Source organism: Macrobrachium nipponense, chromosome 7, assembly GCF_015104395.2.
Source record: "Macrobrachium nipponense isolate FS-2020 chromosome 7, ASM1510439v2, whole genome shotgun sequence".
Taxonomy (NCBI): Eukaryota; Metazoa; Arthropoda; class Malacostraca; order Decapoda; family Palaemonidae; genus Macrobrachium; species Macrobrachium nipponense.
The window spans coordinates 9,486,494-9,511,525 of record NC_061109.1 but is presented as its reverse complement, the minus strand read 5'-3'; the positions used below and the strand labels follow the sequence as shown (position 1 = coordinate 9,511,525).

General features: G+C 40.2%; 1 protein-coding gene across 1 annotated transcript in view; it reads left to right on the top strand.

The window, feature by feature from the left end:
* The first annotated feature begins 4,097 nt into the window (after positions 1–4,097).
* LOC135217531 (prostaglandin E synthase 2-like) overlaps positions 4,098–25,032 on the top strand; it is a 33,290-nt gene continuing 12,355 nt past the window's right edge. Inside the window, exons 1-3 of the mRNA XM_064253497.1 lie at positions 4,098–4,174; positions 8,141–8,252; positions 21,319–21,440. Coding sequence (XP_064109567.1) covers positions 4,098–4,174; positions 8,141–8,252; positions 21,319–21,440 — 311 coding nt within the window. The remainder of the gene's footprint in view (positions 4,175–8,140; positions 8,253–21,318; positions 21,441–25,032) is intronic.

Genomic DNA, 25,032 nt, shown 5'->3' with positions numbered 1-25,032 from the left:
GTGATAGTATTTTAAAGAAGTACAGTATCTATCCATTTCACTCTTTTAAATAAGGACAACCCTCTCTCTCTCTCTCTCTCTCTCTCTCTCTCTCTCTCTCTCTCTCTCTCTCTCTCTCTCTCTTTTGCCACACGAGATACTAGCATGCGCTAGTGGTAACTCTCGCCCTCTGTTTGGGCTGGAAGTGTATGTATAAGTATATCTTTTAAGGACATTACTACATTTTATGGTAAAATAATATACAGTACTAGTTTAACAAATGTAATTTACGTTTAATGAGATTAAACAGTAAACATTCTCTCTCTGTCTCTCTCTCTCTCTCTCTCTCTCTCTCTCTCTCTCTCTCTCTCTCTCCTCTCCCCTCTCTCTCTCTTTCACGTATGTTTATTTGTTTTTTTGTAGTGTTAAATAAATGATTTACCTTTTAACTAATTTTCAAATATTAATAAGATTAATTAAAAATAGCGATTCCCAGTCTTTTTATCCACTTGGAGGAACATGGGCGGGGGAGTAAATGAGTTTGATATACGAATTGGTGGAGGGAGGAAGCGAAGTCTAGGAGTTATTCTCTCTCTCTCTCTCTCTCTCTCTCTCTCTCTCTCTCTCTCTCTCTCTCTCTCTCTCTCTCTCTCTCCCCATTATTATTCTCTCTGTCTCAGAAATAATTCATAATTTCACTCTTGAGGGTCAAATATATGATGTTGCCATTCATTGGTCTCTCTCTCTCTCTCTCTCTGTGTTATTTGCTGTAGGGATATATTTTTAATGGTAAAATGTTTAAGATGACTTTGAAATTATATTAATATATAACCTCAAAGATTAATGCAGTAATAGGTTAGTAATTTTAGGTATATTTGAAGTAGGATGTTATTAAAGGTATACATTTGGCATCTGAAATTTCCAGGCAGTTATAAGCATTTTTAGTGGTGGTTTTAACCATTCGCGGGTTTTAACTATTCACGGGGGTGTCTGGTACACATCCCCGCGAATACGGGGGGAACACTGTACTATATATTACTAATACTCAGTATTGAAAACCAGCCCGAGAAGCTGTTGTTAGGCTCAGAGGTCTGGATAAACTAATCCTTTATAATAATAAACTCGGTATTGAAAGAAGTAAAAGCATTAAAAAGATGCAGAGCTTTGAATTATAATAAGTTATCAGAAGAATATAAGGTAATTTAATGAATAAGTGGAATATAAAGTTAATTATCTAAAAGTAAGTTTAGGTTATGAAGTAAATAATGAAAACAGATACAGAGCTGTGAATTATAACAAAAAATAGAAGAGTAGGGTAAACTAAAGGAGTAAAGGAATATAAAATTACATTATAGAAAAAGTAAAGCATGAAAAATATAGGAAAGCAAAGCATGAAACAGAAAGAAACAAGGTATAAACAATTTATTTAATGGGTGATGTAGAGGCTTTTGAACGTTAAGAAGCGCACCTTTACTGCCCAAAATCTTCACAACACACTGTTATTTTCAGTGTTATTAAAAGAAAAATTGAAATGAAAAGCTAAAAGCAAAAATAATGGTTACAAATACCAGAAAAAGGTAGTACTTTACTTCTTTTCCTATACGTATTATCCTTTTAAAAGTATGTTTTTTTGAATAAATGTAAATAATATAATCTAAGTAAATTTAAAGACATTATTGTATACTGCAAGAACAAAGATGAATGTATACATAAAAACAGGATATTTTTTTACAATCTCTTAGAAGCAATATTTAAAGTTTCCATTTTGTACATCCTTCATATACTTGTGGTAAAGTATCTAAAATGTAAAGGTTATAGCCATTATTAAATCTTTGCAGTAATGATTAGCTATTTCAAATACCTTAGCCATCAATAATGAAAAATGGTAATTTTTGAGGTTAAACTTACCCTCTATCATTTGCTTTATCTGCAACTACTTGCTGTGTGTTCAATGAGTGTTAAAATTAAAACAATCATTAACAACCACTCCTGATAAGTACCCCCACTCTTTTGGGTGGTGGGATTATGACACCGACTGCCTTGGTTGTCAAATGCATCTCTTGTTGATGAAACCAGCTGAACAAGTTCTCTGAAAATTGGGATATATTTTCCTGGTTTACAAATTTGATCATTTGAATTTTTGTTTGTATTTGCCAATATGGATTCATCTTCTCAATTTTGGTTTGTATTTGCCAATGTGGATTCTTCTTCCAAATCTTCCCTATTGAAATCTGTTAAGACCAGATTGGGCTCATCGAAATACGATACTCACGAACTATGCATGCATCATCGAGGGGTGAATTTGTTTTGAAGTATGCATTGATCTTTGGAAAAGATAGAGAAGATAATAAATTGCTGAAGTAAAAGAGAGAAGGATCAACTTGGAAAGAGAATAGACAACAGCTAGTCTTGAATCTAGCTCCTCTTTAGAATTACGTAACACCTAGTCGAAGATAATAGAAAAGTCTATAGATTCTTCTCTAGTGGATATTGATCCTTTTACAACAAAAATATGAGTTCAGGGTAATAGGTTACTACGTTTAATGCAGTCAGATATTGACTTGGTTAAATCCAAAATTGAGTTTTTGTGTAATACTTTGAGTCTTTTTGCAGTGAATTTGTCTAGTGCTTTGGCAGGGACAGTGTCCCCACGTTCCTTTGGCCACTCCACATACGCAGACAGGCCTGGTAGTCCCAGGCTTTCCGGACGAGGACTTACATCCCAGGATGTTCAAGGACTGTTCCCTCTGTCTCCTGCCTTAGCTTCTCAGTCCTCTGCGAACAGAGATGGATTGCAGTCGTGGACTCTCACATTCGCGGAATTCTCTCTGGAACGTTTCCCCGCATTATTTGCAGGAAATTCGCCTATTTGCAGTATTTTTCTGTGAGAAATATCCACAAATTCCTGGGGTTTTTTTTATCAATTTTATCATAGAATGCTCTTTTTGTGATAAAACTATTTAAAAAACCAGGCATAAAAATGTTTAGTGGTTTTTTCTTGAGTTTTAACTACCAAAATAGGAGGTTTTAAGCATTTTTATAGGGGTTCCAACTATTCGTGGGTTCTAACTATTCACGGGGGGTCTGGTACGCATCCCCTGCGAATACAGGGGGACCACTGTATTAGGTATAGATCTTCGGTTCGGCCCTGTTGTCCTAAGGTTATTCTAGCGATTCGTCTAAGCCAGGTGACTGATCGTGATCCCATACCGAGTGCAGCCGCCATTGTACCTGCAGCCGTCGCTAGGAGCCCCGAGTCTAAATAGGCGATCGGGTAGTAAACATTTCCATCATTTCTCCCCTTTGATCACCGATGGTCCAGGTTTTGTTTTTGACATGACCACTGTTATGTTCATATGCCCAGGCTTTTGTGGCTTTTATGGACTGTCTTAGGTCTGCCGGTTTCCACTAGGTGATCGGGGCCATGGGAGGCCTCAAGTCCATGTACAGTTCCGCATGTGTTGTCGAATCTACCCAACCAAGACGTGCTGCGCATTTATCAGAAAATAGTGACTGATACATGATGATTATAGATTCTTACGTATGGGCGGCCTTGTATGGACCCAAGTACGTAAATGGAAAATATTAAAGGATAAATGCTGAATATCTTGATTCTAACTTACCTTAAAAGGATTGATTTGGTTATGTTTACTCTAGAATAGGTCGCCAGGAAACTCCGCTAATTAATTTACATTATTTATTTACAAGAGGCCGTTGAATGGTCTGGGAAAAGTAAATGCAGCTTGTCCGCACGTGGACCAATCCTATCTCTCACAATAGGGGAAAGCTGGCCAAAATCAGATTAACATAAATGGTGGTTTCCAAAATTACTCATATTTATCTTGTGTTAGGGCAGCACTTGTGAGCAGGGAGACTTGGACACGTGACTCAGCCAATCTGGAAAAATTCCTAGATTAGACAAAATGAAAGGAAGACTTCTTGCACAAGTTACTGTTATTCACTTTTTCTAACACACTGGGGAGGACCTGTAGTGTTTAAATGCGGTATTCAATGAAGACTTTGTCTGTCTGGGATGATCCCAAAAGGTGGCATGGGGCCACGAGGCAAGGAAAGGAACAAAGGGATGTCATTTGAGAATTAGGAGTTTGAATTGGAAAATGTGGAATAGTTACTTGACTCTGAGGGAAAGAACTGGCAATATGACTGTATCTCAAGACGTACCTGGATGCCTTATGTAAGTGGACCTTTGTAGAAATGGCGTCGGCTTTGTCTGAGGTTTGGGGCGCCAGTTAGCCCCCTTTGGTAGGCCTTGTTTGAAGGCTGGCTGATACATCTGTCCTAGGTCACAGACGGGAGCGGACTGAGGACAAATGCAGGTGCGAAGCTTAGGTGTTGGGGTCAGCTTATCCCCCCTTTCTGTCGGTCATCCTGGGAAAACAGAGCATATCGCCAGCGAGAAGTTTACAACTGACGTAATACTCTATCCCCTATCTATCACACTGACGTAGCGGTACGTAAAATTTACCAAAAATTTTTGTGCGTGTGGTAGGGGATTTTTTTATTTTCAGAGAAGTAGCGATTTCCATAGGCTAGATCATACCTTCGACCATGTATCTCGGGTATCAATACGCCAGCAAAGTAGTTTCTGTACTGCGCATGCTCAAATCCCTGTACTGCGCTGTTTCTTACCCTCTTTTCTATCAATTTTTTCACTGGATGGACTTACTCGTTTTCCATTGATTTATATGTCGATATTTAGAGAATTTTATTGGCTTTCTCATAAAAAATAATTCATTCGCCTGACTTTCATAGTTTTGGGTTACAAACGAAGATATAAAAAAAGTAAAGTTTTTTTTTTTTTTTTTTAATAACTCACATTTTTTCGTATTTAGAGGGCTGGGACTCTTATTCTGACTATTCCACCATAAAATACTAACATTTAGAAAAAAAGGACAGAAAATGAATGTTGTTGACATAAAATTTATATTTTTTCTGAATTTTTGAAATAATTATTTTTTCGCACTGTCGAGCGCTCCCAAATACCTCGGATATCTTGGGGAAACAGTGCTCAAAACTAAGCAGTTATGAAAGAGTTAAGAGTAGGCCTAAGAACTACCTAGCTAGCTACACACTTCCTTTTGGGATACGTCCCTAAGGCTTACAGGAGTCTTTATTCCCCCTTCCCGCAACTAACGGCTGGCGCCGGACATGCCTATTCTGGCCTGAGTTTGTGTTTCCCGCCCAAAATCAGCTGATGTTAGGGTAAAAATGGCTGCTCTTTTAGAACTAAAATAAATGAATAACTGCTGTGAAGACGAGGCGATCAAAATCTGTAAAAAGATTAATGATTGTATATTGGTTACAGGTAATAAGTATTAGTAGTAGGGTAAAAACACCTTACACAGGCAGCCTGCGGTTAACGGCGCAATCAGTCAGCGGCGAATCGGGTTTACGACTTTCATAAAAAGATATTCATTAAAAAAATAAGGCATTTTAAAGTATTTTTATGGCACAATTTTCAGTTAACAGTGCCGTTGTCTAACGAGTTCATACATTTGTAGAAGTGCCGTTCAGACCATAAAGGTTATGGAAATTATATTAACAAATTTTATGGAGAGTTATTACATAGGTATGAGGGTAAAATATATGCCTCTGATGCTGTTTTATGCCGAAAATATTGAGTTACATAAATCCAAATTTAGCTATGGATGTGTTGATTTATAAATGTTCATACTTTTATGTTTAAAATGTGTATGAAAATGTATTACGTATAGAGTATTTTTATTTCTGTGCTGAAATATGATGAAAAGGCAGCTTTTGAAACTGCCCTTCACGTTATCAAATACGATGTTTTTCATCTTCGTTCTTGTAAGCCGCCGTCTGCCGCTCTTCCGAAAATATAGTTAAAAAGAGTGCAAGATCGATGTGTTGATTTTTTTAAATGTTTATGCTTTTATGTTTGAAATGTGTATGAAAATATATTACGTATAGGGTATTTTTATTTTTGTACATAAATATGATACAAATTAAAGCAGCCTTTGTAACTACGCTTCACGTTCTTAGGGGATGTTTTTTCATGTTCGTTCTTGTCCGCCACTGTTCTGAAAAATGCACGGTGTTATTTTATTAATTATGCATCTTTTCCGTAAATCCTTTAAAAACATTCATTACTTCACTGTATCCAATAATATTGTATGTATTCTCATATTATTGTATTATAAAATACTACAGCAAATCTAAGCCAGTATTCCACGGAGCGGCCAATGTTGTGGTTTGAAATCAGCTGATGGCGAATATACAAGTTTGTTTCGCCATAACGCAATTCTGAGCGAATTCTCTTGCTTCTAGTTAGCATAAACAAATATCTAGATACTTGACTTATATGAGACAAGGTTATGTTTCCTTATACAACGTGTTTTTAGGTGGAAATATGAATTGAATATGTCTTGTTGTGAATGTGAACTTTTTTTTGTTGTTAACAGATTACGTTGGCGGCAAGTTTATAGCGTAAAAAAATTACGTGATTCCATTCGCAATTCTCCTTTATATCATAGTAATACAAACTTTGTTATTAATCTTATATCGGCATGAAACCAACAGTAAAATGTGTTCTTTCAACCACAGTAGTTTTGATTAAAATGATTTTATCTCAATTTTATCTCAATTTTATCTATGGTTGTGTTTGATGGCATATGTTTACTGGAGTTTTATCCTTGTTGCCGATGTACAATAATAGTCATTAGCAGCTTGAACAGGTTTCTCAGCTTCAGTTATAACTAGGTTTATATTTAACTGTATATTTTCTGATTGATCTTTGATATATAGCGAATAAAGTTATTACATTAAGATATCTCGGTTCTATTCTATACATAGCGCCATTTATAACAACTACGGTAATAGTGTGCTGTAGTACGATGATTGAAATACAAGCCAAACGGATGTTATCCAATTCGGTTGCACTTGGGGAAAAAAAAAAAAATAAGTCTTTTCTCGTTCAGTCGTTCATGGTTGTACACGTTCACGCAACGAGTATAACGTTAAAACCATACTTTCATCCTTCTCTTTTGCTGTTACTGAACTTATGTAACTAGAAGATGGAATAAAGTTAGGCTATTGTAATTTGGTTTCTCATAAAATCGGACTATCATAAGACGAATGATCGTAACTTGAACACTACAGCTACCTGTACACTGTATAAACCTTATTATATCTCTACATACTAGTAGACACCCAAAGGATTAAAGCTAGACTTTTTTCACTTTACAGTATTTATAATGCTATAATGTACTGTACAGTAAATTCTATAGTACTATACTGCATAATATAATTTTACTTATTGCGCCATTGTGGGATTACGGCGCCTTTGACTGGTCTAGAGTTTCGAAAGAAGGTGTGCAGCGGCCGTAGGCTTTAAAATCGCTTAGCGTTGAAAATCACTTGGCGTCGGCTGCCAGGAACGGAACCCCTGCCACTAACCGAGGGCCGCCTGTACATAGTTTTTTTTAGTAAGATTTATTGGTAAGCCCTTTTAACATGCCAAAATTTTACTTCTGAGCAAATAATGTTCTGCTCAACTCGGGGTCGTTTGTGGAGAAGGAAAGTAGTGGTAATATTAATATTCAACACTTTTTAATGCACTATCACTCATCCTTTGTCTTGTCTACTGTGTCTGCCATATGAGAATGAATCTTTATGACTGCAGTTATAATTGTTTTTGTGATTACAGATATAATTTTTCTTTCTTTTTAATGATACCTTTTTTTTTTATCTACTATTTTAAATAATAATTTTTACTCTTAATTCAGAGGTCTAGTACCATAGTTGTCAAGCAAAGATAACTTTCCTCTCAAGTTAAGAGGGGCCTTTGGAAAAAATAATATTTGACTTCTCAGATGCTTGGCAAATTTCCAAATTGTTCGGGAATAAATATCCTTCAAATCTGTGAAATAGTCAATTCTTGCTGCCTTGAAAGAAAGTAATGCTGCTGTGGGCCATGTGTGGGACTATTACGTTTTTTGCAGTGTTGCTTTGTAAGTGGTTCCATTGCTTTCTTATAGTTCTTAACCATGCTGTATGTTCTTCTCACTGAGCTGTTATCTTATTTCAGTATGCCCTGTCCATTAACCATTCTTATGGAATGACAGATTGTAAGAAAATAATGTTGAAGATAACCAATTTCTTTTTACTGTTAATTTTTCAGAGATGAAAGGAAGTGGCGCAAGTGGGTAGATGATGTTCTGGTGCATGTCCTTTCACCAAATGTTTACAGAACTCCACAAGAATCATTACAGGCTTTCAAGTGGTTCTGCAAGGTAAGCCATGTTTCATTGTTGAAAGAATTTTTTTGAAAAGATATTAACCAGGAAATTAACGTGTCAGTTACTGAAAACCATTTAATCATAAATAGCTTTAAATGTGTGGAATGGATTTAGACAAGCCAATTTGACACTGGTATTTTTTTTCCAATTTTCTTCAAGATTTGTGGAAATTTTGGCCTTGTTGGCAGAGGTGAAAATGATGATAGAGATAGATGCTTAGAAATTGTATGTCATCAGTTTTCAGGTTTTTACAGCCACCTTTCCCTTGTAGAGAAGGCAACCAAGGCATGGAAACCTTTTGATCAACCTCTCTATTGGCCGTAGAGGACTGTGTAAGGGACCCTCATAGCATAGCAAGTACTATTATGAATTGAACTTTAAAATACTGACACTTTATACATTCTAAAATAAAGATTTTTCTATTGTTCATATTTAGAACAATTTGGTTCTTAACATTATGGCAAATCTTCTAGTGCCAGCAGGAAACCAGTAAAAAACAATTAAAATTGTGATGCAAGAAATTGGTGTTATCTGGGATCAGCCATTGGGATGAGTGAGGAGACAACCGCCAAACTCTTCTGTACCCATGGGTTTCATCGTCTCAAAAAGCAAGATCTTAAGAAGTAATCATAGCAAGACTCCACATAGGTGTTGATTTTCTCATGGTCATTTAATGACAACCCACATTCTGACCCAGTGAAATGTAATGGATGCCAAGTTCCTCTGAATGTCCAGCACTTACTCGTTGAATGCCCAAATTGGATTCAGCAGAGACACATTTATTTTTGAGATCCAACAATGTCAGGAATTCTCACTGAAGGCAGGGATTTCTCACTTAACAAAATGATTGTGTTCATAAGCAGTCAGTTTTTTGGATAGTCTAGTTTTTTTTTTTATCTCAGGTTGATTCCTGGAACCAGCCTGAGAAGAGCCTTTATTAGTCTTAGAGGTCTGGTTAAACTAATCTTTTATCCTGTCCTCACCTCATGATCCATTTCAATTTCTTCATTATCACCTTGCTGGTAGAACGTGAGTTGACCTTCCGCCTGAAAGCATACATTTTTTTCTCTACCCTGTTTTTCCTGGTTTGATTTATGTTGTGATATAGTGCTACGTATTTGTGTTTTGACTTTTAATTGTGCAAACCCAAAACTCATCTAAGCCTAAGCCTGAGAGGAAATATCCTGGATTAGCTGACTACCCTTGCTCTTGTTTTCTTGGTTTGATTAAGACTGATTCTCAATTCATTTGCAGTAGATGCAGGTCTAAGGCTTGTAACAACTAATCCTTGTCAGGAGTGTTGGTCTTGGTCTCCTGAACAGTGGAGGATCTTTGCCAAGAACAGGCAGCATAGGAGGAAGTCGGAGGCACCAACTTGGGAGCGTTCTCTCCTCCTTCGATGAATGATTCTAAAGTTCCCCTTCATTCTCCCTCTTCCTTGTCCAGATTTCTCCCATTTGTGTCTATTTCTTTAGAAGGTTTCATCCCTTACCATTCTTTCCTGGCCTTGCCCTTTGAAGTTTTGGTAAAGGTTCAGGGGATATTATTCCTTATGCTGCCCCCACTCTCTTTTGGGTGGGTTGCAGTTTTCCAGCTTGGGAGGGTGGAAGTAAAGCCATCTTGTTCTTCTGTTTCAGGATCGGATGCACAGAAGATGGTGAGCATTTGGACCTCATTAGTCTTATCAGGGGTACCAACCGTAGATGGTGTGTTATCCCACTTTGTGTTTTGTGTTGGCCTGTGTCAGCCACCATGACAGATCCCAGTCCTCTTACCCATCACTGTGCTAGATCGAGCTCTGCCGTTCCTGGTGCATCTCATGTGCCCTCAGTCTTCCCCGTGCATCATCTAAGGTGGTCTGATGTTAATGCGACTTCTCGGTGTCCCAGCTGAGCCCCCATGACAGTTTCCAGACCACCAGCTCTCCCTGCACCTGTGCATAGAGCCTCGGTTTCTGTGATTCCTCAGCTTTCATCAGTATTCTCTGCGGTGAAAACATCTGCCCCAGCTCCATCTCCAGATTCTTTTGTTCAAGCTATGGTAGACAGTAAACATTATTTTTGTACATGCAACTTCCCTGGCAGATATATACTTAGCTATAGTCTCCGACGTCCCCGACAGAAATTCAAATTTCGCGGCACACGCAACAGGTAGGTCAGGTGATCTACTCTCCCGCCGCTGGGTGACGGGACTAGGAACCATTCCCGTTTTCTAATCAGATCTTCTCTGTCGCCGGTTCCAACAACACCATTGTTGGTTCCTCCTGACCTGATTTTCGTATTTCGTTTGCCGTTGATCTTCTTGGACTGTCTTTTGGTGAAGTATTGGATCGTTGGCTTGGCATACGCTGTTGTGGATTGTTTTTGGATTACGCTTTTGGATTTTTCTTATAATGTCAGACTCTGGTAATGTATATAGAGTGTGTGTGATGGAAGGATGTAAGGTGAGGCTACCGAAAGGTTCGGTAGACCCTCACACTGTATGCATGAGGTATCGGGGGAATGAATGTACTATTAATAATCCTTGTACTGAATGTGAAGGCCTAAATGAGGAAGGATAGAATTCTCTCTCTTCTTATTTGAGGAAGCTTGAGAAAGATAGAATTAGGAAGGCTTCGTCTAGAAGCGCCAGTAGGTCTCGTTCTAACGAGCCAGTTGAGGGCACATTAATTCCTAACCCAAATGTAGTTCTAGCATCGTCTCCTACAGTTTCAGCCCCTTCTCCCTTCACCGAACCTGCGGATTCGTCTTTGGAGATAGCTAATATGAAAGCCGCTCTATGCAGGATGGAGCCGCAAGTGCTTGCTTTGCAAGGGAAGAGTGACGTGATCAGTGAGTGCAGTGTTCCCAGTGCAGTGGAGGGGGCATCTGATCGACTCCTCAACGCTCCCAGGTCTAGACCTCTTCCAAACTCCCAGGCCCAGTGGAGGAGGAATGTCAAAAGCCATAAGGAGGTTGTGGAGAATCCCCACCGATCAGGCATCCCTTTGGCAGGTTCTGTAGTTTCGTCCCAGACTGCCAGGGATCGCCGCAGCAAAGGCATCCTTAAGAAGTGCTTTTCTTCTTCGGACTCGGCTTCTCCTCGACACGGATGGAGTTCGGCTGAGGAGTCTCGTCCCTTGAAGAGAGCCTGGAAGGCTCCCAGCAGTATGTTGGACTCCAGCCCGGAATGCTTTCCAGAGGACTCCCCTGTGGACAGGAAGAGAGCCAGGAGAGCCCCAGTCAGTCCTGCTTCTCGTACAGCTCTTCCTTCCTCTTCTAAGCCTCTCTCGCCGCCTGCAGAGGGCGATCAGGAGACGACTACCAAATGATTCCTGGTAAACCTGCAATAACAACTTTCGACGCTGATGGGCGCTCTGGTTAGCGACCCTCCCCGCAAGAAGGATATAGCGCTCCCGGTTAAGAGGTCTAAGCTCCCTCCTCGCAAGAGGAGTGCCTCTCGGGACAGGAGCCCTTCCCCTAGAAGCTCCAAGTGCCTCTCCCCTGTCAGACGCTCTCACCCTGATAGGCGCGTTTCGCCTGACAGACGCTCTTCACCTGTTAGGCTATCCTCTCCTCTCAAGCGATCTTTGCAGGAGGGAAGCTCTCCTCACAGACACGCCTCCCCTAGTAGGCCCTCGGCTTCAAGTAGGCCTGCAGGGTCAGCCAAGCTCTTGGCGCCAGCCAGGCACCAGGCGCCAGCTGCGCACTCGTCCTCCAGCAGGCGCGATTCTCCACGCAGGCGCTCCTCCCCTAGTAGGCTCTCATTGCCGACCAGGCGCGCGGCGCCAGCCAGGCGCTTTTCGCCATCCATGCACTCTCCTTCCGGCAGCCGCGACTCGCCGGACAGACATTTGGCGCCTAGTAGGCGCTCTTCTGCAGAGAGAAGCGACTATCCGACCAGACGTCCTTCTCCCGCCAAACTCTCGGCCTCATTTAGGCATGTCTCCTATCAGACTTGCAGAGGAGGTAGTCTCTTCACATGAACGTCCTCGTATTAACTTAGAAGAGAACTTCGAAGAAGTATCGGAGGAGGAAGTCCCCAGAGTAGCAGCTCTTTCCGACTACAATACCTTAGCAGCCCTGCTGGTACAGGAGTTCGGCGATGCTCTTAGCCCAGCTGCTCCTCCCTCTCCTCGGTCTCTTTTCTCGAGCACGAAGACTTCGAAGAGCTCCTCTTTCCTGAAAATTCGCCCTACCATATTGATGAAGGCATTGCAATCCGTGGGCGATTGGCTTAAGTCTAAAGAAGAGTCGGGCAAAACAGTTTTTTCCTGTCCTCCCTCCAAGCTCTCGGGCAGGCAGGGGATATGGTACGAGACGGGAGAGCCAATGGGGTTGGGACTCCCCTCATCGGCTGAGGCGGACTTCTCTACCTTGGTGGATTTCACGAGAAGGCATTCCCTCCCGACGGCCAAGACGTGGGGAATGACGGAACTGGATCATTTCCTCAAGGGACTCTTCCAAGTACTAGAAGTATTTAACTTTTTAGATTGGTCCCTTGGGGCACTGGCCAGGAAGACTCTGGATCCAGAGTTTTTGGGACCTGAATAACTTAACAGCATTCTGTCCTGCATGGATAAGGCAGTCAGGGACGGATCGGGGGAGTTGGCCTCTCTCTTCGGGGCTGGTATTTTGAAGAAGAGAGCAATCTATAGCTCTTTCCTTACCAGATCCGTTTCTCAGGTCCAGAGGGCGTCCTTGCTCTACGCCCCTCTTTCTAACCAGTTGTTCCCGAACAAATTGGTTAAGGATATCTCTCACTCCCTGGCGGAAAAGGCTACTCAAGATCTGTTGGCGCAGTCTGCAAGGAAGGCAAGACCAGCGGCTTCCTCCGTCAGGAAGGAGAAACTTTCCTTCTCAAGCGCCCTTTCGAGGGGCCCCTTCACACAGAACCTCTTTCAGAGGAAGATATCAGGACAAGCGTGGTAGGTCCTCTATCAGGCCCTTCAAGAGGGCTAAATAGGATTCAAGTCCTCCAGACTTCTCGAGTTCGCAGAAGCCTGGGCACAGAGAGGAGCAGACAACTGGTCCCTCTCTATCTTGAGAAAAGGATATCTCATCCCCTTCATGGAAAGGCCTCCCTTAACTTCAACTCCGAGGGAACTTGCAGCCAATTACAAAGACCTTGCTATGCAGCAAACCCTTCTTCTGATGGTAGATCAGATGCTGGAGGAGGAAGCCATAGAGCCAGTTCAGGATTCCCACTCCCAGGGATTCTACAATCGCCTGTTCCTCGTGCCGAAAGCCCTGGGGGGGTGGAGACCGGTTCTGGACGTAAGCGCTCTGAATCGCTTTGTAGAGAAGAGGAAGTTCTCCATGGAGACAACCTCTTCGGTTCTTGCTGCTCTTTGTCCGGGAGATTGGATGGTTTCCCTGGACCTTCAGGACACGTACTTCCATGTACCGATACATCAATCCTTCAGGAAGTACCTGAGGTTTATGGTACAAGGAAGGATCTTCCAATTCAGGGCTTTGTGCTTCGGCCTGTCGACGGCTCCACAAGTATTCACGGGGCTTATGAAAAATGTAGCCAGATGGCTGCATCTGGAAGGGGTGAGAATATCTCTTTATCTGGACGACTGGCATATTTGGGCCAAGTCGGAGACCCAATGTCTGGAGGACATGCATTTGACTTTGCGAATGGCCCAGTCCCTTGGACTGACTGTTAATCAACCATGAGAAGTCGCAGATGGTCCCCACCCAGAACATCGTGTATCTGGGGATTCGGATGGATTCTCGGGGTTTTCTAGTGTCTCCATCCCCGGAAAGAATCGAACGGGGCATAGAGAAGGTGACTACCTTCTTAGAGAGAGAACAAAGCTCCGCGAGGGAGTGGCTGAGTCTGCTGGGGACACTTTCCTCGCTGGAACAGTTCTTCTCTCTAGGAAGGCTTCACTTGAGACCCCTACAATTTTACCTAAAACAGATGTGGGATCAAAGGTCAGGAGACCTTGCGGACTCCTTCCCGATCCTAGCAGGGGGGAAAAAGGATCTGAGTTGGTGGCTTTCCCCACTCAGGAGAAACAAAGGCTTGTCTCTTCTAAAGCCGAACCCGCGCCTAGTGTTGTTCTCAGACGCATCGGAGTTGGGATGGGGAGCAACACTAGGGGCGAAAGAAGTGTCAGGCACCTGGAAGGGGGACCAGGTGAACTGGCACATCAACAAGAAGTTGTTGTTTGCAGTCTTTCTGGCTCTGAAAAGTTTCGAGCCAGAAGTCAGGCTCGGTGGTCCAGATCAACTCGGACAACACCACGGCTCTAGCATACATAAGGAAGCAGGGAGGGACGCATTCCTTCTCCCTGTATGAGACAGCAAGAATCCTGCTGCTTTGGGCAGGGGAAAGAGATATTACGCTTCTCACCAGATTCGTTCAGGGGGAGAAGAACGTAAGAGCGGACCTACTGAGCAGGAGAAATCAAGTCCTACCCACAGAATGGACTCTCCATCTAGACGTTTGCCAGATGTTGTGGAACCTTTGGGGCAGACCACACATAGACCTGTTTGCCACGAATTGGAACAAGAGACTGGACAACTTTTGCTCTTCCATTTCGGATCCGAGGGCAATAGTGATAGACGCCCTACTTCTGGACTGGGCAGGAATAGATGCCTACGCGTTTCCCCCATTCAGACTCGTGGGGGAAGTGATGAGAAAGTTTCTCTCCTCAACAGGAGCAAAACTTACCCTGGTCGCTCCGTTTTGGCCCGCTCAGGATTGGTTCACAGAGGTACTGGAATGGACGGTGGACTTCCCCAGATCTCTTCCGCTCAGGAGAGATCTGCTCAGACAACCCCACTTCGACAGGTTTCACAAAAACCTCCCGCTCTCTGCCTGACTGCATTTAGACTATCGAAAGATTCGTCAGAGCGAGAGGCTTTTCGCGCAAAGCTGCTAGTGTGATCGCCAGAGCCCGCAGGTCATCAACCTTGCGAGTTTATCAATCGAAGTGGGAAGTCTTTAGGAGATGGTGTAGGACAAAGAAGCTATCCTCATCCAATACCTCTGTGACCATGATTGCCGACTTCCTTCTCTTTTTAAGAGAGGAATGTAACCTTGCTGTGTCTACAATTAAGGGTTATCGTAGTATGCTATCCCCAGTATTTAGGAACAGGGACCTGAGAATCGCGAAGGATAAAGACCTGCATGACCTGATCAGATCTATTGAAAATACCAAGAAAAAGTGCTCTAGACCTCCTAGTTGGAACCTAGATGTAGTCTTGAAATTCTTGGTATCGAACAGGTTCGAACCTCCTCAACAGGCGTCCTTCAGGGATCTGACGAGAAAGTCGCTGTTTCTTCTAGCTCTGGCAACTGCTAAGAGTCAGCGAGTTACAAGTGCTGGATGCGAGAGTAGGGTTTAAAGGGGATTCAGCAATCTGCTCCTTTAAACCATTATTCTTAGCAAAGAATGAGAATCCCTCGAAACCATGGCCTAGAAGTTTCAAGGTAAAAGGTCTCTTTCCCTTAGTGGGAAGAGAGACAGAAAGATCCCTGTGCCCTGTCAGGACCCTTAAATTTTACCTAGATAGAAAAAAGAAACTTAAGGGCAACCTGGACAGTCTCTGGTGTTCTGTCAGGGACCCTAGAAGGCCCATCTCTATAAATGCTCTGGCATTCTTTATGAGGAGCATCATTACAGAAGCGCATGCGACATGCGATGAAGAACAATTTAAACACCTGAGAGTGAAAGCACATGAAGTAAGGGCCATTGCGACATCTCTGGCGTTTCAGAAAAACATGTCTCTAAACAATATTCTGGCCTCTACTTACTGGAGATGCAACTCGGTATTTGCATCTCGCAACTTAAGAGACGTAAGAGTAACTTACGATAAGTGCTTCTCGTTGGGGCCCTACGTATCTGCAGATTCGGTGCTGGGACAGGGAGCTGAGACTAATCCTTGTTAGGTTAGGTTAGTTGTATTTTAATTTGGTGGTGTTTTTTATGGTTGTTTGAAAGAAGGTTTGTGGAACCTCTTTCAATTGTAGTTCTAACACGGGTTAGAAATGGTCAGGTGGTCGGGATTGGTTTTGTGCTCCTTGATAGTACTGCAGGCAAAGGTTTGGTCATGTAAGTGGATTTGCCCCCATTGACCAAGATCTTAACACTGTTCTGTCATGTAAGTGGGAAGCCCCCATTGACAAGATCCAGAGGAGTTTTCAGTCATAGGTCACTACCTCGCTGAAACTCTTGAGGCAAAGCAGACTCATAGACAGTATCCATGAAGTCTTCTGCCCAATCAGGTAAGAACCAAGGTCTTTGACCTACAACTGTGTTGTTTCCTGTTTTTATTTTTACTATTTAGCTGTCTCTTACCCTCCACCAAGGGTGCCAATCAGCTAAGTATATATCTGCCGGGGAAGTTGCATGTACAAAAATGATATTGTTATGATACAATAAAGTTTTGTACATACTTACCCGGCAGATATATACGTACTTAGCTACAGTCTCCGATGTCCCCGACAGAAATTCAAATTTCGCGGCACACGCTACAGGTAGGTCAGGTGATCTACCCTACCGCCGCTGGGTGGCGGGACTAGGAACCATTCCCATTTTCTAATCAGATTTTTTCTTCCACCTGTCTCCTGAGGGGAGGCTGGGCGGGCCATTAATCGTATATATCTGCCGGGTAAGTATGTACAAAACTTTATTGTATCATAACAATATCATTTTCCGAGAGAGGTGTGGACATGTTTTAAAGAAGAAATGGTGCAGCCCTCCCCTCCATCTATTTCCTCTTCTTTATGTTCCTCCCCACCAGACGGAGGATTTGGGATTTGTATTTTGTTTATAAGAGTGGTGCTCAGCTGTACCTCTAATGTTGGCATTAATCACAGATAGATAAATTCCATAAATGTGCAGAATAGTTGGATGAGAGAATTTTATGTCATGAATGTTAAATACGTAAAAGAAGGTAGTCTTCTAAGTGTGAATGTGTGCAAAATCATGTAAAATAGTTTAATAAAAAAAGCATAGCATACACAATGAACAGTCTAGACAAGTCACCATTTACCGTGCATGACAAATGACAAAAAATAAATAGTAAACAGACAGGTTTTGTTTTGCTAGCTGGCCTACATTCTGTTTACAGTGGCTGGTTAGAGTACAGTTATGGTAAATTTATACCTTTATTTCATTTGCCTTTAAGATGTCACGAATTACGGCTACATTGTGTTACAGTAAATATTTATTTGTTAAAGTTGGCACTCAGATTATTAAGGTAAAGAGTGTAGAAAGTTGAAAGAGGAGCAAAGCAAACTTATACAAGATTTAACAAGAGATCAAGAAAGAATAGTAAAACTAAGGGAAGATTCCTTGTAGAAGGTTAGTGTTGTCAGTGCACCACATGCTTTAGCATTACTTAAGGTTCATTGCAGTGCTCCTTTGGCTCTTATCTGCAACCCCTTCACTCCTTTGACTGTACTTCCATTGTGAATCAAACAGAAACTTCTTTCAGTTTTCTTCTGATGATTGAAAAAGAAACCCACAAAATCACTGTGTGTAACGTGTTTACTTTTAAATAAAATTAAACGTAAATACTTAGAAGTAAACACGTTACACACTGATTTTGTGGGTTTCTGTACTTCCATTTATATTCTCTTTCTTCCATTGTTCTTTCCAACCTCTCCTATAGTTATTTTATAGTGCAACTACAAGATTTTTTTAAACCATTTTTACTCTCAAGTTCCAATTAAGCATTGGATGACCTCATGGTCCCGATGCTTTGCCTTTTGTCTGAATTATACATTCCCTTCCATTCCATTCAACTCCACTCCACTATGGAAAGATAATACAGCTGAACCTCTTGAAACCAGCATTCTATGGTCCGGGAACTCCCGTGGTTTGGCTTGATTTTAAATCAGCCGCCATTAGTTCATTGCGCTGCCACCACAGTGGCGTGGCGCCATGTATTGTTTACAACTTCAGGACAGCAAAAAATTACAAATTTTCTAAGACAATTTGTATTTTTCATAGCTACAAACCTTCGGTCTTAACAATAGGATAATTTTCTAGGTCTCCTTTGTTTTTTATGAAAATAATTGTTAGTAACGAAAATATGTGAAGTCAAATATGTTTTTCATATTAGCCTTCAAGGAATAAATATATATTTTTAAATATCCACTTGAGAAGGCTGTACCAAGTCAAAACTTTTAATCAAAACAATGAGATATTTGGCAATGCATGAAATCCTTACTGTTTGTGTTCTTGAGAGACATAGGTGATTCAGTTTGGTAATTTCTTTTATGTAACTGTGTATTTACCTATTTGATATGCCACCTATTAGATCATATGATGCTAGAGGTAAGAAGTGCAAGCATAAATCGTTATCTATGCTAGAAAATTTTTATTTCATTAGCGAATAGTTTAGTGTTCATTTTCCTCAATAGATGGGCCTGGTTTGCTTTGTTTACATTTTGACGGCGACATTCAAGTGCACTGTGATCGCCGAAATTCAATCAGTCATTGTTTTTCATTGCACTATCCTCAACAATCAAAATAAATGACGAAGAAACTAATGGCAATAATTATGAAGGTATGAAATTTAGAATATGTAAGCCACCGATAATAATGTGCAGATTCTGAGTAGTTTAGTACTGTATAGTTAATTTATGATGAGCCTAACTGAGGAATGTAGGATAAATCTGTTAAAGTACATTACTTTAAAGAAAATTATACAATGTAACATTATCAAATTATTGCTCATTCTCTGTGTTGGGCATTCAGTATTGCCAAACAAGTTTTAAAAAAAAGATTAGCTTTTTCCATAGTTACCAGACACCTACTCTCCTGATATGTTGAATTAATCTCACATTTTGTTGTTGTTAATTTCCATAATCCACCTTTTAATGTATTTAATGTGATAAGATCATTTTTCCCTCACAACAGTTGGTCTAAGTCAGTTAGAATCTTTGTTTTTGTGTTCTGATGGGGAAACTCAAAATCTCCAGATTTATAAAGACATTGGGTGGGGTGACAAAATATTTTTATTTTATTTTGTTTTCATAACATTTTTTTCTAGTTAAAATACTGATCTGACAATAGTGCTTTTCAAATTTATATGAGTTGCATAAAGTAAACAAGAAACTCTGTTAGTGCATGTTGTCCCTATGCCAGCTGAATTACATAATGCAGTCAATGGACTCTCCCTTATCATCCTTGCTAGTGGCTCCCCCCCCCCCCTACCATCCCTCCCTCCTGAACAGCAAGTAATTAAGAAATAAAAAAGAATGTGGGGCTATCTTTGCATAAGAACTGAAGAGATGAGACCAGGTACCATGACCACATCCATAAGTGATATGCAAACCCAAGTGTTACTGCATACTTTTTAAAAAGATTTCTCAAATTAAAGTTTTCTGTATATTTAAAATCTTTAGGATTCTCTGTATATTGATGAATTTTTAAATTGAAAAAAAGACCTGAATCCTGGATGATATCTGAATTGTTATTTTACATTTTTAATTTTGTTAATATTTTAAGAAAGTATTTTTTTTTTCAATATTAAGTAACTTTTTATTTTACTTAATTTTGAAATTCTACAAGAATACCAGTTTCATGTGCATACTGATCTTTTTTAATTGTTTTTGTTGAGTGAAATTTATCAAATAAGGATGCCTGTATCTTATTTAAATTGCCATTCTTTTAAAAAAATAACTTAAAACAATACTAAAATTTCAGCCAGAATGCTTAAAATCTTTAATCATTTTGACTTTGAATGATTGGTAAAAAAAAAGCTTTGGAGACTTAAGTTGCTTCCAGTTTCCTATTCATTACAGTGCTTGATTTTATGGCACCTAGTGAATGCCAGAAGAATGAAGAAAGACTCTACAGGTAGTTGTTGATCATCATAATTGTGGCGTACCTCATTATTATTCTGATGATGCACAATTAGTAAGAGAGTTTGGAGCATTTGCAAGAGGGAAAGTTGAGTAAGGAGGTCATAAGAGTAAATGGAAATCAAGTTGGAGAAGTTGATATGGATGAGGGAAGAAGTGAGTCACGAAACCAGTGATGCAGAGGATAGTAAGGTGTATGGAAAAGTTTGGGAAGAAACTTTTAATTATTTTTTGAAGCCTTGGTGAGAATGCACAAAGAGATCATTGAGTTAAGGGTATGTTAATCCAACTTTCACATAAACAAGTTAGTTTTGAGGTCATTGTACATCTTGAAAGAATGGAGTTGAGTTAAATATAGAATTTAGGCCAAAGGCCAAGCACTGAGACCTATGAGATCATTCAGCGCTGAAATGGAAATTAACAGTAAAAGGTTTGAAAGGTGTAACAGGAGGAAAACCTCGCAGTTGCACTATAAATCAAGTGTTAGAAAAGGGTGGAAAGTAAGATGAAGAAAGAGAATATGAAAGGAGGTACAGTAAAAGGAACAAAAGAGGGTGCAGCTAGGGGCCAAAGGCACTCTACAAATAACCTTAAATAATGCATACAGTGCATCGCATGAGGTCTACTGACGGCACTACCCTCCACGTAAATTGAAAGAATGGAGGACGATAGGTTTTGTGAAAAGTGAGAAATATTAAGCCAGATGCAAAGTAGTAGTGTGCTGACAATATAACCAGGTTATTACTTAGAACAAGTGAATATGAAAACTTCTGAAACTGGTATGATCATAGGAAAGGAGAATTACATGTTGACACTTCAAGCTCATAAATGAACAAGAGGACTGCAGAGCTTATTTAGAATGGAGCTGACACAAACTGGGGCCATTTTTTCTCTCTGGCTTTTATTCTTGTGAGCCAAGGATTTTCAGCACACAAATAAAGACATGTATGTGATTAATGGGTTTGTATTAGAATTGGTTTTATGATATGAAAAATGGTTTTAAATTCATTCGTTAATTTTTGTGGAAGGGCTAGCCATCAGTCTGGTCTGCTTTAATAAACAATAGGTAATGTCTGTGTATCTAAAATTACATGTTTGTTTATATGACTTATGGTATGAAACAGTATGTGATTATGTTTGTTCAAAAATAGTTTAATATATTAAAAAAACAAAGATGGAACATTTTTTTATTGGCATTATTGTCTTTTGTTTATTATTTGTGTTTATTATTTTGGTGAATGTATTGCAGGTTGGAAACTGGGAAGAACACTTTGCAAAGTGGGAGCAGTTATTAGTTATTTATGTTGGTGCAGCAGCAATGTTTTTTTTTTTTTTTTTTTTTTTCTTCATTGGTAAAAATTTGAAAAGAAGGTAAGGTAGTGATATTTGTGAGCACCATATACTATAATTTATATACATGTAGTGTGTGTGTTAATTATATACCTACCTATATAATATATATATATATATATATATATATATATATATATATATATATATATATATAAACAAACAGGTTTTGACATAGGAAGATCCTATTTTTTGGTAGCCGTTGTGAGTTCTGGAAGGAGTTACACTATCATGGTACCCCCAGGGCTCCATAAGACAGACCAACTAATTACCATAAGGAATTCTCTTGTAGTTGGTCTCAGCCAGAATAGTAGTGCTTGTTGGTGCAGTGATAGAATATAAAGGACTCTGGACAAGAGGGCTCTCTCTCCTGTCTACAACGATTATTTAGGCATCATACTCACACACATCTGACAAGAAGTCGGCTCCATCTTCATTACATGCCAGGTCTGTGCGAGAAAAATTTTTCACCCCAGTCCCCTGCCTTTTTGTCAGGGAAAGTTGGTGGGTTTGAGGACTCACAGTTGCTACCAAAAATAGGTTTATTAATAATCAAAACCTGTTTTTTTTTATAGTGTAGCAGTTGTTCATTCACAAATAAGCTTACATAAGAAATTGACAGGTGATAACACAACTTAACTTCTAATAAACATAGTCGACCCTAGTTGAGAAGGATTATGGGCCACCGTGTCCGTATTAGCCATATGTAGTCCAGTTTAACTGGCTGTACCTATATATTTATGTACATATAAATGCCAGTAAATATAATATTTCATTATTTTTGTAAAGAGTTTGAAGAATAAACCAATATAGAAACATTTAAATTTAACCTCATAGAAAAGATGAAAAATTAAGAATAGAAAAGATGAAAAATTAAGAATGTAACAAGATAAAAATTGTAGAAATCAACCGTATCTATGTAGATGCCTTGGCCGAGACACAAACGCATTAATTGTTAAGTAAAACCCTGATTGGCTGGTTGGGTGCCATGGAGATCTGTTAGCCAGTGACAGCCCTCTACTTATGTTCCTTTTAGACATTTTGATCACAAATTGTGCGTACATTAAGTTTGAGCGTTGCCATGATAGTGATTATTTGACTGCTGATTGCAAAAATTACTTTGTATAGCTGTATATAATTATTTCTCCCTGCTAACAAGAATTTAACAATAATTTTAACTTGAATTGGGTAAATATTTGTATGAAATTATCATCTCTCCCACTGTTATCCCTACATTAAGGGGTCAGTTGCCTGATGCGCTTTCTCCACTGCCTTCTATCAAAGGCATCATCCTTCACCAAACTTCTCTCCATATCTTCCTTCACTTTATCTCACAATCAGATTCTCTGTCTTCCTCTTAACATCCATCCTTAATACATGCCCATACCATCTTAATCATGACGCTCGTATTTCCTCTGTTATCTTTATTGAGCCTGCTCATCTTATGTCATCATTTTCCAGTCTCTCAACCAGCAATATTCTTTTAATCCACCTCAGCATTCTTATCTCTGTTCTCTAAAGCTCAACCTCCTCTTTTCTTCTTAGAGCCTGTGTTTCCGATCCATCCATGCATTAACACTGGTCTTATCACTGTGCTATAGATCTTGACTGACAATCCTCCCCGTCCTGTTGAGGAGGCATCCTTATATATCACCACGTGTATGAATGGTGGAGTCAGGTCGCCCTGTGTGCCAGAGACCCCCTTCCAGGTCCACAGACAGAGTATCTTCCCAATCTCAGATGAAGGTGATCTCAAAGGCTTTTCCTGTAACACGCCCAGACTTTGTTCCAGTTGACATCAGGGAAAGTTGGACTGTCCAAGGAATCTCGGGTCCTTCCTTATTCTGGTTTGAGTGCTCCTGGTAAGGGAGCTGCCGCAAAGAGTAGCCCAACAAAGCCCCAGCCTCAGAAAAAGTCTTGTAGATGCAAGGCAGGATTTCTTTATATTAAGAAACCTTTTGACTGGAGTCGGCTAACTACCACTCTCAGGTTTAGTCAGCACTTCTCTGGTAGCTCCCCAGATTATCCAATCATCTAGGTAGGCCAACAGTTAAAATCCTTCATTCCTGAGCCCCCATCAAATAAGTATAGTAGTATATACTCCCATCAATTAAGTATAGTATATACTACAGTATAAATATTTATGCAAACATTATGTTTAAATCTAACACATTAAGGGGGCCAGCCAGCTAATGCCATGTTTTAAGGACAGGACTTGACATTCATACAACTTAATAAGGTGACTTGGGACATCGCGAAACCACATATGATTTTCACCTCTGACCTTCAGTTTTGTGACGCCAGGGCGATTTATCCCGTAAATAACTATTTTTCAAAATTTATCTCCTCCCTTGATATTTAATATTAAGAACTGGGATTATTACCATATATAGACCTGATGTAGACCGCCAATCAAATTTTTTTTTTTTTTTTTTTTTTTTTCTGAAAGTCAATTTTTTGCTAGATATGAATTTTTTCATTATGGTAAAGAAATAAACCTTATAAATAAGAAAAAAATTTATAAAAAAATAGGTAAAAATGGCTTCATTTGATTGTTCTATAATGTCTTTCTAAGTTATATACCAAATTTCAATGCTATAACTTTGAAATTAAGCGAGAAGATAGAATTTCATACAATCAACTTACCTGTCAGATATATACATAGCTAAGACTCCGTCGTCCCCGACAGAAATTCAAATTTCGCGCCACTCGCTACAGGTAGGTCAGGTGATCTACCGGGTCCTGCCCTGGGCGGCAGGACAAGGAACCATTCCCGTTTTCTACTCATATATTTTCTGTCGCCGGTGGTATCAACATCGTTGCTGCCACCTCTTGACTGGAATTCGCTTTTCTAAACAATTGATCATCTTTTTGTGGACTTTTGGTGACGTTACCTGGATCGTTGTTTTGGCATTCGCTACTGTGGACTGGATTTGGACTTGCTTTTGATTTTTCTTCAGAATGTCTGATTCAAGTGTTTGTGTGAGAATGTGTGTGAATGTAGGCTGCAAGGTGAGGATACCGAAAGCTTCGGTTGATCCTCACACTGTATGTCGCAAATGTAGGGGTTTTGATTGTTCTATTCTAACACCTGTCATGAGTGTGAGAGGTTGAATGTTGAGGAATGGAAGACTCTAACTTCTTACTTGAAGAAGTTAGAAAGGGATAGAGTCAGAAGGGCTGCATCTAAGATTGCAGGTAGTAGTACAAGGCCTATTGAGCCTTTGGATAATTCTAACTCTTCTCTTAATTATGATTCTGTATCAGGACCCTCACTGGCCTTACATTCAGATCGGCCTCGGAAATTGCTGAACTGAAGGCTACTCTTCACAGGATGAGATCCAAAAATGGCTACCATGAAAGGTAAGGACTGTGAAAGTGATTTTAGTGAAGTGAGTGTCCCCAGTGTTGTGGAGGGGGCGTCTGACCGTCTCTGCGACGCTCCCAGGCCTAGACCTCTTCCAAGCTCCCAAGCCCAGAGGAGAAGGAAAGTCGAAAGCCGTACGGAGGTTGTGGAGAATTCCCCCCGGTCAGGCGTCCCTTCAGCAGGTGCTGTATATAGACAGCCTGCTCAGGACCGCTATCGAAAAAAAGCGTCCTCAGAGAGTGCTTC